At 35.5% G+C, this 15,029-nt stretch overlaps 1 protein-coding gene across 1 annotated transcript in view; it reads right to left on the bottom strand.

Annotated features, from left to right (window-relative positions):
• Nucleotides 1-3,293: 3,293 nt before the first annotated feature.
• Kcnj3 (potassium inwardly rectifying channel subfamily J member 3) overlaps nucleotides 3,294-15,029 on the bottom strand; it is a 131,386-nt gene continuing 119,650 nt past the window's right edge. Inside the window, exon 3 of the mRNA XM_041631559.1 lies at nucleotides 3,294-6,756. Coding sequence (XP_041487493.1) covers nucleotides 6,170-6,756 — 587 coding nt within the window. The 3' untranslated portion in view covers nucleotides 3,294-6,169. The remainder of the gene's footprint in view (nucleotides 6,757-15,029) is intronic.

The raw sequence follows: 15,029 nt of genomic DNA, 5'->3' as shown, positions 1-15,029 counted from the left end.
GAGGTCAAGGACACCACTAGAAAACCCACAGAATTAACTAACCTGCGCTCATAGGCGCTCACAGAGACTGAATCAAAAGCCAGGTAGCCTGCATGGAACTGACCTAGGTCCTCGGCATATATGTTACAGTTATGTAATGTGGTATTTTGTGAGACTCCTAACAGTGAGAACAGGGCATATCTCTGACGTTTATGGCTGTGTTTGGGGCCCATTCCTCCTACTGGATTGCCTCACCCAACCTTAATAGAAGAGGAAATTAGTCTCACTGCTAATTGACATACCTTGCCTGACTGATATCCATTGGAGGCCTACTTGTTTCTAAAAAGAAGCAGTAAAGGAGGAATTGATGGGGGAGGGGTAGAGAGGTGGTGGGGGTTATGATTTATGAAGTGGGTAGAGGAAATGTTGGTTGGGATATGAAAACAAAAAGAATAAACTACAGAATAAATAAATAAAAAAAGAAAATGAAACTATTTGAGCCAAAATGCCTACAGTCCATATTCATGAATGCTACCCCTTTGAAACCATAAACCCAACTCAAACAAAAAAAAAAGTCCATTTATGAATTGTCTTGGTCACAGTTTCTTATAACAACAATGGAAAAGCAACTAAGACAGAAGTTGGTACTGGCAAGTTCTGTATTGCTATGATGGGTCTGACTCTGACCATACATTCTGATGGAAGAGTATGGAGGATTTTAGAATGTTGTAGTGGGAAAGCAATTGAGCACTGTAAACAGGGTTTAATGGATCATTCTTGTAGTAGTTTGGAAGATAATAAGGCTGAGAGCAGAATGGACTGTGGAGGCCCCACTCAAAGAGTTACAGAAGGAAGCAATATTAGCAAATAGACTAGAAACTTCCTTGTAAAGCTCTGGCAACAGAATATGCCTATTTTTGCTAGTGTCCTAAGAATCTTCCTGAAGCTAAATTGAAAAGTGTGGAACTCATTAATATGATGAAGGAGATTAAAATGCAGTCTAATATTGATTCTTCAATATGGCCATTGGTAATTATTTTTGACACGCCTACAATAAAAAAGTAACTTGTGGGACAAAAAGTTACACAAAATGTACATTTTGAGGAGAAAATTGGTATCAGAAAATTTAATGTTAGAGTCAAGGCTGTGATAAGATGGAGAGATCAAAGTAAATCCTGGTCTTCAATGGAAGAAAGGGAGGAATGATCTCAGGGAAACACCCACCAAGCTAGACTTTTAACTCGTAAAAAGGAAAGGCCTGAGGAATTACCTCCTCCTGAAAAGTAGCAACAAATCAAAATGGATATGAACATGCTTCAAGGTTGCCAAGGTTCACCTGAAGTTGGCAGTCACCAAGGTTGTTATGGCTTTTGAGTCATAAATGGTACATGAATAAAGGACTTCTGAAATCTCCCACGTATCAGGCGAGTCCCTGAAAAGAGACCCTGAGAAGCCTTTACATAAAGCTATGAGAGGTACTAGAGATGCCAAAGCCATGAACATCTTCAGACATAGCTGTGTACAAGAAATAGAACCATCCTTGGGGAAAGAAGAATGTTGCAGGTAAAACACTAAGAAAGGCAGACCATCAAAGCCCTTTCATATCAGACATGGAACTAGAGGATTTGGAGTTTGCTCTGTTGCTTGCTTAGATCCAGTGTTTTCTTATTATGTCCCATACCTTCTTTTTGGAATGCTGTGTTCTGTATCATTTTATATTGAGATCTAGCAATTTTTTTGTTGTTGTTGTTTTGTTTTAACAAGGGGTTAAAATGAGAGATTGTCTTGAGTCTCAGAAGAGAGCTTATACTTTAAACTTTAGACTTTTAAATCTCGTTGAGGTTATAAAGGACTATGGTGATCTTTGAAGTTGGATAAAATACATTTTGAATTATGATATTCCCACAAACTTATAGGAACCAGGGAGGGGAAGATGGTGGTTTGAATGAGTATTGGCCCCATAAAAAATTTTGTTTGAATATTTGGTCTCCAGATGGTTGTACTGTCATAAGCCTAAATCAAATACTTTATTTTATACTTTAGTTTTTTAGGTCTTGGTGTCATATAACAGCATCAGAAAAAAATTCATAAAGATCTGGTATTTGTGTTATAGGTAGTCATAAGACCCAGATAGAGGTCTTGAAAATCAATAGTAGGTCTTCTGCATGGTCATTAGACTCTCCTAACTACTGAGAAATCTCTCTTGCCCTGTAACTTAGCTTTCTAATTTTTAATTTTTTTAATAAAATCAATTTTGTAATGATCCTAGGAGCTGGGAACAGTACACAGCAAAAGCCACATATGGCCATAGCCTGGTGACACATTTATATCTATGAAACATTTTATGAGCCAAGTGAAACTGTTTTAAAATATTTTTTATTTGGACAAAAGTGTAATTTTCTGCTTTACTTATCACCATTTTCAAAACACTTAGTATGGGACAAAGTGTTCTCCAAGGCATCAGGTCTTAAGAAATCAGCATTCTGAAGTAGAGGCTTCATGTTGCTGAAACAGCTCATCAATAAAGAGGCCAATAAAAGTCAATTTTAAGCAAGTTCATATAGTGGATCAAATCACCATCTTTAGGAAATAAGAGGCATAAGCTATGTGAATGTGTGTGGCTCAGAGACTCTAGGAAAGTGAAGAAATGCTGAACCTTGGAAAATGATGCTCAATGGTGCTCCAATTTTTTGTTTTTTTATGGTTTTGTTTTAATGTATTTTTAATTAGACTCTCTAAACTGAATACATGAGTTTATATGTTTATAACACAGATAGTACTGAAATATTTATGGATTGGATGTTAGAAAATATAATAAGCTGCTTACTAATTTAATATGAAAAATGTTATTTATGGATAAATTGTAAAATAGAAAGCACAGACGTAATGTTCAGTCTAACTGAACTTTCTTCATAATAAAAATAACAATAATACTCCTGATACAATTAGTATAAGAAAACTGTGACATAATTAAACCTCAAGAAAAAAAATATGCATTAGATAAATCCATCCCTTCCAGACAAAAGAGGTTTTCAGTACTGGGGTAACAGAACTCCTCTGGATAAAATGTAAAATAATATATGTATGGTTGTTTACATATATGTATATTTTAATACCATAATATTTAAACATAATTAATGATGAAATATCCTCCAGCTCATTTTACATATATTACAAAGTATATTTATATATTGCTGCAATGAATAAATACTTAAACTGAAGATAAACATTTTCAAAATACTTGCTTTGTTAACATTTTGATAAATAAAATATCTTTTATACCACACGTGCTACGCTGTAAAATACTAGGAAGTCATTGGTGTCCAATTGTTTGATGTTTCTTTTTCAGCAACCAGTAAGTTGGTTACATAAGTTAACTTCTAGTTCCTTTGACTTTAGCTCTTAGAACTTCTTTAAATGGAAATAGGTTTACTTTGTATGTTATGCTCTCAATAAAATGTTTAAGTTTTGAGCCTAAGAGACATATCACGTGCAGACCTGACTTCTTTTCTAAGAATTCCTTGAGGCTAAAAGAGGGGATGCTGGAAATGCGTTTTCAAATAGTCTGTGAAAGAAAAGAAAATCAAGAAAAGGAGAAGTAAAGCAATTCTTTATTTTTTCCAAATATATTAGACTCGATAATTTTGTTAGCATCAACAAAACTTTACCATATATCATCCAAACCAGGACATAATAGGAATCAAAGAGAGGGATACTAATAATTACACAAGTACAACAAGTATAAACTGCAATTTTTCCTGGGCAGACTGGATCCTGTAATCAACCTAGAAATTGGGATTAAACTGCAAGTACATGCAGAAATCATACTGTTCCCACACGTATGCGGAAAAGGTAAAAGTGTACTATTCTCTTGAATTAGTTTATTATGGCCACACTGGCTCTTTCTTGTCATTAAGTCCCAATGCTAATGGTACCTCCTTCTGTGTCACCTTCTGAGCTCTCATCAACCCACAGCTGTTTCTGTTTCTGCCCTATTTTCATCTTCATAATTGAAATGTTGACTACTGGATACTGTCTCTCTCTTTCTCCTCCACACTTTCTTCCTAATACAGTGTACATATCTAAATCCCCAGGAACTAAACTATAAAAAAAGAAAAAAAATACAATGCCTAGGACAAAGAAGGCATGCAATAATTTTTTGTTAAATGAATAAATCCAGAGAGTTTGTTTTTGGTTCTTCTTTACAATACCAAAAACAAATTAAAATGACTCTCCAAAGAATATTATGGCTCTGTATAGTTTTAAGGTGTTGGACTAAATGATCTATGCAGCTTCCTCCACTGCTAAATATTCCATACCCACTGGTCCCCCCTTTTTTTTCCTGCTAATATTTTATCATCTTCATCTGGCAAATAAGAACATTTAGTGATCAAGGGGTAGGGCAACTGCCTATTCACAGTGGATGGATGCTATAGTTGATCATTTTTCCAGTAATCATTCCCTGGTATGTGTGTGCACCTACAGAATTTGGTTGATACAGAGGTAGCCAGAAGATATCGTGGATGATATACTGTTGATGGAATAATTGGCCTCTAATAAAATGATCGCAAGATCACTAAACCATAAATACTGTGTGCTCAAACCATCCATCTGCGATTTACATATTAATGAGAAGTGAGCTAATTCTGAGCCAATTTCACTTGCAAACTCCAAAGAAATTATATAGGAAAACCTATGCGAATATACCAAGAAGTCATTCAGCATTTTTTAAAAAAACTCCTCACCCTAAAACCTGTGTTGAAAATTTACTACTGATCAAGTTTGATTCCAGCCAGATGTTGGGGGTTGAAATAGAGTACTACTAAACTTATTTTGGAGGCCAGGGATCCAAGGCATCAAAAAAAAATTGTTCAACACCAAAACAAAACCAGAAAATCCTGAGTATACTAACATTTTTAATTCTTGTGATTTTAATCTCTCTCAGGTCTGTGATAAATTATGACCGACAGGTCTGGGATATATTCCCCAAGATAAGGAACAAACCCATCCTTTCATGGCAAATGGCATAAAAAATAGAAGAGCATAAAAGTCTCTATTAGACATAGACCTTTTAGCATGAGTGCTTCGTCTGCTTCATTATACTGCCATATCTACTGAAAGATCAAGGCTTTTTTTTTTAAGGATGACAAAAGTTCCAGAAAATGAAGAAAACATTTGCAATCAGCTCATTTGAAAGAGGAATCATTACCCTGTAAATATCACACAAATTCTAACACATTCAAATATAACCTGGCTAATGATTATTTCAATGATTCAGCATTTGTTCAGAGCTCATATTTTTATTAGATTGCGTACAAATCCAACTTAGAGATATTAGTTAGTCTAGGAAAAGACTAATTGATGAATTGATAAACTTATTCACCTGACCCCAGTTCTAGTGACTTCTAAAAATCATAAGAAAAGTTCAATGGTATGTACCAGGTACCGGCACACTCTAAAATTTACAAATTAAATACATAATCATGATGTCTCTGTCAGTGGTGCCATGAACACCACAAGCTTCTGAAAATCTTTCATGATAAAGTACAATTGAAAGATTCCATGACCTTAACAGCAGAAAACATTAAATCAGATTTTAAAGAACAAATAATTTAAGGCTAAAATATTTGGTATTCATAATCAATGCCAGCAGCCTTCCTATTCTAATAAAGTAAACATGCACAAGAAATACAAATTTGAACAAAACATCACAATTTTTATTAGATATATATGTTTGTATGGGTATGTTATCTGTGTGTGTGTGTTCATATGTGTGTATGTATACATGTATATAATTTTAGTGCCCTGAAAGCTAACCACTCATGTTTGGCTTAATACATATATTAGAAATTATGGGGAGAATATCTCCTCTTCAAATATATATTTATATATATTTTCAGAATATTCAATATAAATATGCCATATATAAATCATGCCATAAAACTAAATGCAAAATTTGCACATTATTGCATGCTTGATGTGATAATACATGCCCACTAATAACTTCCTTATGATGACCTCCCTTCGTAATTCATGTTCTGCAAAGTAACAACACTGGAATGAAGAGTTCTCAAATCTACTTGCTAGACTGGGATAGACCTCTCAGATTTCCTAGGGAGGATTAGTTTGTAAGCCAAATATTGGACTAATACTAAATCAAAACATTAAATAATTCCTAAAGAGGTGTTTGCTATGTGAAACGGTCAGAGTTCATTTTTCTTAGCTTGGCTGGAAGATTCCCTTCCATTCTGGCAGGTCCTCCAGCCATCTTTTGAAGCTTTGGTGGCAAATCTGCCACAGACTGACTCATGGGATCAGATAACATCTTGGTGGTTTTAGATACCAGTTTTTCTTCAGAGTTGCCAGGAACTGAACTTATTCGTTGGAGTTTCATGGGCAAATCACCCAAACTATAGGCTTTTTCTGAAGTTGTAGAACTCATCCTCAGGAGTTTTTTGGGAAAGTCTTCTCTCCCAGTAATTTTCTGCAGCTTTGTTGGAAGTTTTGTGCTAATGTCTTCTAGTCCGTCTAAGCACTCCACGGAATTATGTCTTTCTTTGCTATTGGTTATGGCTGGTGCTATTAAAGGGGAGGACATGAGAAGCATTTCCTCCTGCTCTTTCACACTGTACGGAGGAGTGGGGACTTCAAATGTTGCATGAAACTGGGAGTAATCAACTTTAAAGAACCCTTCTTCTAAAGAAATTACAGGAAAAAAACGATGACCCCAAAGAACTTCATCCTCAGTGTATGATGTCCGAGCTTGACAAGTCATCCCTGCAAGCAGAAAGAAATCTTTTAATGGATTACGCAAAGTAGAGGCAGAAGAAAAAGCAAGAATCCGTCTGTTCAGAGATTCATATAAGTAGACCCCACGGTATAAAACTTTAGAAATTTTACTCTATGTTAAAGCTGTACTGCATATACTCCCACAGGAATACAAAAGGTGCTGGAAATGCTCAGATTACATGATTCATGGTTCATTATCCTCAAACCAAGTTTAAAACCATAGAATAATGTTAAAATGCTTATGTATAGGACAAAACTGAAGGGGAAATGGTATAACCAGATCCATCATTTAATAAGCAATGTGATATGTCAAGTATATCTTGCTTTGAATGCAAACTGTACCAGAATGTTAAAAAGAAAGAAGTTAGAAACTCTAAATCATTTCCTGTAGTGTAAAGTTTAACACACCGAGAATTTCATGCTGATAGCAAGAAATAAAAGTCACATAAAAACAACAAATCATGCAGTTAATATGTGTAGTTGGCTCTTATAAATAAGAGTTTTATTTTCCTCATAAGTTAGTGACAACAAGCAAGAGGAGGTAGGAACACCAAAAATATCTCCCCAAAAATACTGATTAAATTAACAAATCCAGAAATTTCTATACTGCTTAATGGCAAGTCATTGTGGTAGTTCTACCTTTTTGATCTACAAATTCTGGATAAATTTGGTTAATATTGTAGAAATGTTGATGGTAAAATAACTTCTTTGGACCTCATAATATATCTCTTTACATTTCTATTCTAAAAAATTCTGGAAGTCATTCTGGATATAAGATTTAAAATCATGCCACATATATTATGTTGCTTGAATATAATGTATCGCAAGGTACTTTGACATAACCAATTTTATTTTCTTCAATATAATTTATTTACATTAAGTTATTATCTAATCAATCAACCTCTGAATATTTATTTGCCTTTGGAAAAATGAAGTCAAAAGTTAAAATCACACATCAGATCTCAGCTTTATACAAATCACAGTAAGATTTTCTGTGAATAGTAAAATGATTGCTTTCCTGCACTTTCATTATCAAACTTCTCCAATTGTCTATTACAATATAAAAGCATAGAACTAGTAATTCTCTCTTTGGGATTAAGTGGTGTCTAATCAACGGTGCCCATCTTCCTTCTTTCAATTATTCACATCACACAGGTGATTTCTGTTGTTTTAAAACACAGCATAGGATGAATAAAGGAGTTCTGTGCCCTTCTGCTGCCTGAAAATTAATCACACACAGTACTTACAGAGAATTAGGATTAAAGTCTGTCATTTCAATTGTCACACTGAAGAAAAGTTAAACCCTTCACTGAATCCCTCCGTACTCTTGCCAAATGAATATTATCAGTCATATAACACAAGGTGCTTCGTAGTCATCATTACATCATTATAAGCCATCTTTAAGAAGGAATTGAAACATCCTCATGCAGAAAATAAATGTCCATGTCATGATAGGCACTGTGCTAGGTGCCCTGGTTCTTCTTCCTTATCCTCTGTACAGTCCTGTTAAGCAGATGTGCTCTGTCAAATAGAAAGATAAGTAACCCCGGGCTCAGTGACATTTTGAGCTACAGGGAACCTGATTTAATAAGCTGCAGAGAAAAAAAAATGTCAGCATAGTTTTACTATCTCTCCTCATCCGTTCATCCTCTCATCCATTCATCTTCTCTCTCTCTCTCTCTCTCTCTCTCTCTCTCTCTCCTCTCTCATTTCTTCTTCTCTACTTTTAATGATTCAATTAAGTGTCTATACCCAGCCATCACACAACACTGAAATGATACATGCATGCCTATAGTGACAAAACAGCCCCTAATATATTCATATAAGAAAGCAATCCAATCAGTTCAAAAAGTTACTTCTGGATTTTACACACACTAGCACATCATTTTGTAATCTAAACATATTTATGATCCACTACTCAATATTTTTTATGAAAATGCTGGATTGCTCTTTCATTATAAAAGATAAAAAGGATTCTCCTGATTTATTTGAGAAATTTGAAGATAATCTACCCAGAAAAAATATTCTAATTACTAATAATACAGCTAATGATATTAGCTTGCCCTTTAATTCTCTTCTGAAAGGAAACCACTTTGTATGAAGTTACAAAATCTCTTTTTATGGTTTCAATGGAGCTTTCTCACTCCATTTTTGCCACATTGAGGGTTTAGTACAACTGTGTGTCAAGGCACATTCTCAGCTTGCCAGTGTTCTGAATCTGTGACATCTTTGTCGGTTTGTAAACACCATTGTCCATTAAAAGTCTCAAAGTAATTACAGTCACAAGCTTTATGCAATGATTTCCAACAGTGAGAGTAAATACTGAAACAACATCTGATGACGACCATTACTGCAGAATATCTTTATTGTTTGGTTGCTTATTTGTCTTTGTTGACGGCGTGCTGACAAAATAGTCACCACTGTGGTGGAGTACTCTTGCTAACCCCTTACTCTTACTCCCTACTCCACCTCCCAAGCAACTCTTATGCTAGGTCAGGTGCTTATTTCATTTTTGAACACATCCTGCTCACTGCTTGTGACTTATGCAGTCCTTCTCTCTACCAGTAGAAGCAGTAGACAACTACTAAATTAGTGATAGTCTGACAGTTTAAATGAGGACTTGAAATATCAAAGCCTTGCCATTTTCACCTCAAAAGCTCCCAGACCTGTTACTATACTGATTAACCTGAATTAGGTTGAATACATGACCTTATTCTAGGGTAAATAAAGGAGTGTCTATAGGAAACATCAACGAGGTCATCTGCATTTTACCATTCTAAATTTATAATGCTGCAAGAATAAAACACATACAACAATAACATATACCCTTTTTAATCTGTGAGCCAATGCATGAAATAAATCTTTTTTTTTTTCACAAAATGTTTTTCAGCCAAAGATGCAGAAGTCCCAGCTATTTCCAGCAGCAGCATCTGCTGCTTCGCCAGTTTCCACAGGGATGAGTGCGTGTTGATTTTCACCACGTTTGTTCCAGTCTGGAATATGGTTAAAACATGCAAACAGTCATCTCGCCATCTGAGAGGTGCAGTCAGATAGTGCCCTTTGAATGATGGCGTTCACCTGAAAACACTTTTAATTCAGCTGATATCTTCGTTCGTGAATATAAGCATGGCTTGTTTTTAAAGAGTTTTAACTGGAAAAAGTAGTGAAAAGTTTGAGCATTCTAGAAGAAAGGATGCTATCATGCATACATATTCTTAGAAAACATAATTATATCAAATTTATAGCTTCTCAATTAGAGTTTGCATTTTTACAGACATCAGTTTAGGGTAGATTTTTAAAAGCAGTAGTTTGTTTTATTTAAAAAATTACTTTATAAATAATTCTAATCTAAATTTCCACTTCCTCCCCTACTCCCACTCCCTCCCTGCTCCCCCCAACATCTTCCTCCCACCCTCTTCCAGTCCTAAGAGAGGGCAAGGTACCTTGTCCTGTGGGAAGTTCTAGTCCCAGTGGAAGAGAGGGTGCCTGAACTGGCCTTGACCCATAGTCACACTGATGAATTTCTTGAATATCACCATAGAACCTTGGTCCAGCGACGGATGGAGACAGAGACAGAGACCCATATCAGAGCACTGGACTGAGCTCTCAAGGTTCAGTTGAAGAGCAGAAGGAGGGAGAATATGACTAAGGAAGTCAGGACCATGAGGGGTTAGTTCACCCACTAGAACAATATGCCTGAGCTAATGGGAGCTCACCAACTCCAGCTGGACTGGAAATGAATGAGTATGGGATCAAACTGGATCCTCTGAATGTGGTTGACAATTGGGGCAGACTGAGGGGCCAATGAAAAGCAGTAGTTTCTTAATTAGATCCTGGCTCATTGTCTAAAGTAAGAAATAGGAGTCATAGGTATTTTTGTTATCCAATGTATAAAACTTTTTCATCATTGTGCGTATTTCAATTTCAAATTAGTAAGATTCTAAGGTGAGACTACATTTTAAAACTGTGATGTGTGTGGATTTGGATGTTCGATATGTGTTCTTATAGCCAATGAAAGAATGGAAAAACAGAAAAAGAAAACTAATGTCGGTTTTCTTTGTGTCATTAATAGGAAGTTATGATAGATATATCTATCCACTTACTGAAAGCCTTTTTAATGAAAATCTAGTGTTCACACTGAGTCTCTCAGTTCATGAGACACGTGGAGAAACAAAATGTTGAGGAAATCTAAACAGTGGGAATATGAGTAATTTAACTTAATAATAGTGTTTAAGACAAAAATGACAAAACAAAATAAATTAAAGAGTCAAAAATGAATAAAAACAAACTAACTAACTAACTAAAAACATGGAATTAATTTTATGGGTTAAGTACTCCTGGATATGGGATGTGCCTTAGAGTGTGGTTGCCATACCTAGTGACACCCCCTTGGAGAAAACTGATTTCCCCTTTGCCACAGGTAGCAATTTCAAACAGTTTCTTGTGTAGTATGACCCCATGGTATCCATGATTGATGTTTGTTTGTTTGCTGAACTTCTGAGAGATAAAGAGAGAGAAGGGAATGGCTGGGGATGAGGGGCAGAATGTAAGAACCGAAGTTTAGTGGGTAGGAAAGTGTGGGGATCTGGAAGGAGTTTGAAGAGGGGGAAAATGCAATATTTACTGGATGAGAAAATTTAAATTAAAATGTTTTAAAATATTTTAATTCTTTGTAAGTTGACAAAAATTGATTGCTAATACCCAACAGCTTTGAACATTAATTTTCTGTATTTCCAATCTATCAAACTTTTCACTTCCATTCTGACAGTATCACAAATTTTCAGGTGCACAGATAAAAATGATCGTGATGGAGGAGGAGAAGCAACCGCTCAGTCACTGTACATTTCGGCCTCTATGTCAAGTCATGAAAGGAGTTTTGGTTTGTAGTTCATAAAGTTCAGAGTAGCATACAGGGCTTTAGGAAACTGTTATAGTCAGTTAGTTGTACAAATTGCAATTTCTCCTTTTTAGCTTCTTAAACCTGTTTCCTTTTTTACTATGGCGCCAATCCTCCAGACGCCTTGAGATACTTGAGATACTGTTGCTTCTTTCCTGGATTCCTTAAGTAAAACTAAGTCATAGTAAAATCACATAACCCTAACGGAGCTGGGGCTGAACCTAGAAAGCCATGTTTTTAATGTCTACGTTATTATACTGGCTGTCTATCGAGCTGCACCGTGTCATCAAAAGAAGTAATGAAAGGGAGAATTAGAGCATCAGAAATGTAGGCAATGATAATTCTAATTTTAATGCTTATTACTGTGGATGGAGTATTAATTCTGTAAGTTAGTGATCAGGGATATCCAGTTTGGTATGACAAGGGCAGCATTTCTATGGAGGTGAACACCAAAGGACCCTTAAACAGATTCAGGAAGTGACAACTCTCACCCCAACCCAGTGGTCACTTCCCAGTACTAGTACCTAGAATATATAAGTTTTGTAAGGTACCTAAAATTGTTTTGTTGACTCTCATTTTCTCTAATCTTTAAAAACTAAAATATTATTGGTCCTTATACCTTGGAGTTATCAGGACAATCTCATGAAATATTGCTTGTAATTTTAAAATATTTACAAAACTGTCAGATATTTGTTTACTAAAGCCATTAGTTTTATGACATATGGAAAATATATGGTAAACCAGAAATAACAGTACATCATTAACCATGAAAACATACAGAATCATCATTTAGCCACAGTAAAAGTTCTTAGTTCATTTTCCTGTGGGTATTGTTTAAAGTGATCATTATTTTTGGTAAGATAAGATTGATAATATTAATCACATAGTGCATAGTTAGCATTGTGCTATGTAGCATAATATTTGTCTACTCTATCGCAGTGGCACTCTGAAGTGAATTTTACTAAGTCCATATTTCAGGAAAAGTACTGGATTTTAGCACATACCAGAAGCAAAAAATCATTGCAGAACTAAGTCTAGAGGCCAAACTTGGTCTCAAACCACATATCAATGACTAATTGTCTCATGGACTCTTTAGTCAAAGAGCTGAAATCGGATCATAGTCACCTCTATCATACAGCTGCAAATGTGTATGTGTGGGTCGCGGAGAGCAGATAGGAGTTTATTGATAAGTCATTTCACTGTTCATCCTTCTGTGTCAAAATACAAAAACAAACAAGCGAATAAACACCTTAGCTACAGCCACAATGCTATACACATAGATTTTGTAGGATAAATGCAGCTGACACTCCAGTATCCAAGAAGCAGATCATAGCAGCCCTAGAGGCCAATGGATGAATAATGGATTTTCTGGCCAGACCCATGTAAAATCAAACAGTGTAACTTAGTTGAATCATTAATTAATGTATAATTTGGGTGAAGATAAAGTTAATAAGCCTTTGGAATCTTCATTTTTATTATTTGTTAAATTGAAGCTTTCCTCAAAAGGTTACTGTGATAGATTAAGCAAATTAAGAAATATATGTAAAGTGCTTAGATCCAGTGATCATTTTATTCAAGAAGTGTCTTCAAATGAAGGCTATATAAATGCAAGTTCATTTTCACAGTCATAAACATATACAAAGCTTGAAATTTTAACCAAAAACATTATTTTTCTTTCTCAAGTTTTTGTTTATTTTTTCTTTAAATTGTATTATTATTATAACTGTATAAGCTAGAAGCTGATACAGCATGTGTTTTACATCTCAAATAACTTCCCTGGCTACCCTGCATATTTCTTTTAAGGTTATTTGTTGGCAGAGGCTGCTCATTCATTTCCTGAGTGCCCAGACTTGTGAAATAATTACACAGAAATCTCTATTGAATGCAGTACTGTTTCACCAATAGCTCTAGGTTATTTCTAGCTCGCTCTTACATCTTGAATCAACCCATATCCATTCATCTGTGCATCACCACGAGGTCATGGCTTACTGGCAAAGTTCCAACGTCTGTCTCCTCCAGTCGCAGCTACATGGCATCTCTGACTCTACCTATTTTCTCCCAGTATTCAGTTTAGTTTTCCCTCACCTAGCTCTATTCTGCCCTGTTGAAGACCAAAGCAGCTTCTTTATTAACCAATGAGAATAAAGCATATTCACAGCACACAGATGGGAATCCGACATCAGTTATTAAATAAAATCTGTTGCTGGTTCTTCCTAAAATACTTACAGAATTTCCCCATCCCCACTAGACAATAACTGTTGGGATCACTCAGCACTCTTTTCATGTTCTCTATCCCACTGCTCAGAGCTGAACCCAAATTTAAGTTCTAAACTTTCCATAAATGCTCATAATACTTAAACTCTTATATAAACCAAAAAGACACCGTGTTCTTCAGTGCTCAATAATGCCAAGGTAATTGGCATCAGGCTCCACTGGGATACATGCTGCCAAGTCATCAAGTATACGTAAATTGTTTCCGGAAAGCTCGGTGTTCAAATAGATGGAATTCCGTTAAAGCCCAACATAGTTTGCCAACTGTTAGAGAGGGATCGCGGCATGCATTCAACTCTATGCTGTGATCTATTATGTACAAGCAAATGGTTTCCTAATGTGTTTTCAGATGTCAGTTTGCCACTTGCGCACAAGGGAGGTCAGTGATTTTTGTTTTTATTTAAAGCAGAAAAACCTAATTATTTTATAAGGGAATAAAACTTCATAAATGATGTAGCAACAGATTTGTAAGGTTCACTTTAGATTTCGAAGATCCCAAGAAGAAGAAAAACAGATTTTTAAGAATGACCAACAGGAGAAGTGTTGAAGTTTCAGAAGAGAATTTAAGTGTGGATGCGAGGCTGAGGTTTGTTAAAAAGTATGAGGTGTACAAGTAGTCTATGCTGAACACTCTGGAGGAGAGGGTGATGCTAAAATCAAGGAACAGAAGTGTAGATTACAAATCAGAGACTGTGTAAGACCAATAACATGTTATTTAAAAAAACATTAACCTTGGCTGCTATAAAATGTGGGAAGTAGTCAGGCTAATATCATCTAATCCTCAAACTCTTTGCAATAAATATGTATATATGATCAACTTATGGGTCTGCCATTATAGGCACTAAATAATAAAGGATGGGTAATTGGAGGCAATTATTCATTGCTCTGCTATTGTGGTTACCTCTAAATTAAAGGTCAATTTCAACATAATTAATACATTTTCTAATAATCACCTAATTTTTCAGAATCACCTCAAAGCAGTTGAAATCACTTGTATTCTTGTTATTCATCGGCAATCTGAGTTCAACTATGGTGCCTACATTGCTGTGGGGTCTGACAAGCACACACACCACACTTATTAACAACCAATTAA

This window comes from Microtus oregoni, unplaced genomic scaffold (genome assembly GCF_018167655.1).
Source record: "Microtus oregoni isolate MIOR12 unplaced genomic scaffold, Mior012 000037F_ref0000500, whole genome shotgun sequence".
Classification (NCBI taxonomy): domain Eukaryota; kingdom Metazoa; phylum Chordata; class Mammalia; order Rodentia; family Cricetidae; genus Microtus; species Microtus oregoni.
Note: the sequence above shows the minus strand (reverse complement) of the source record. Positions and strands in the feature narration are given on the sequence as shown.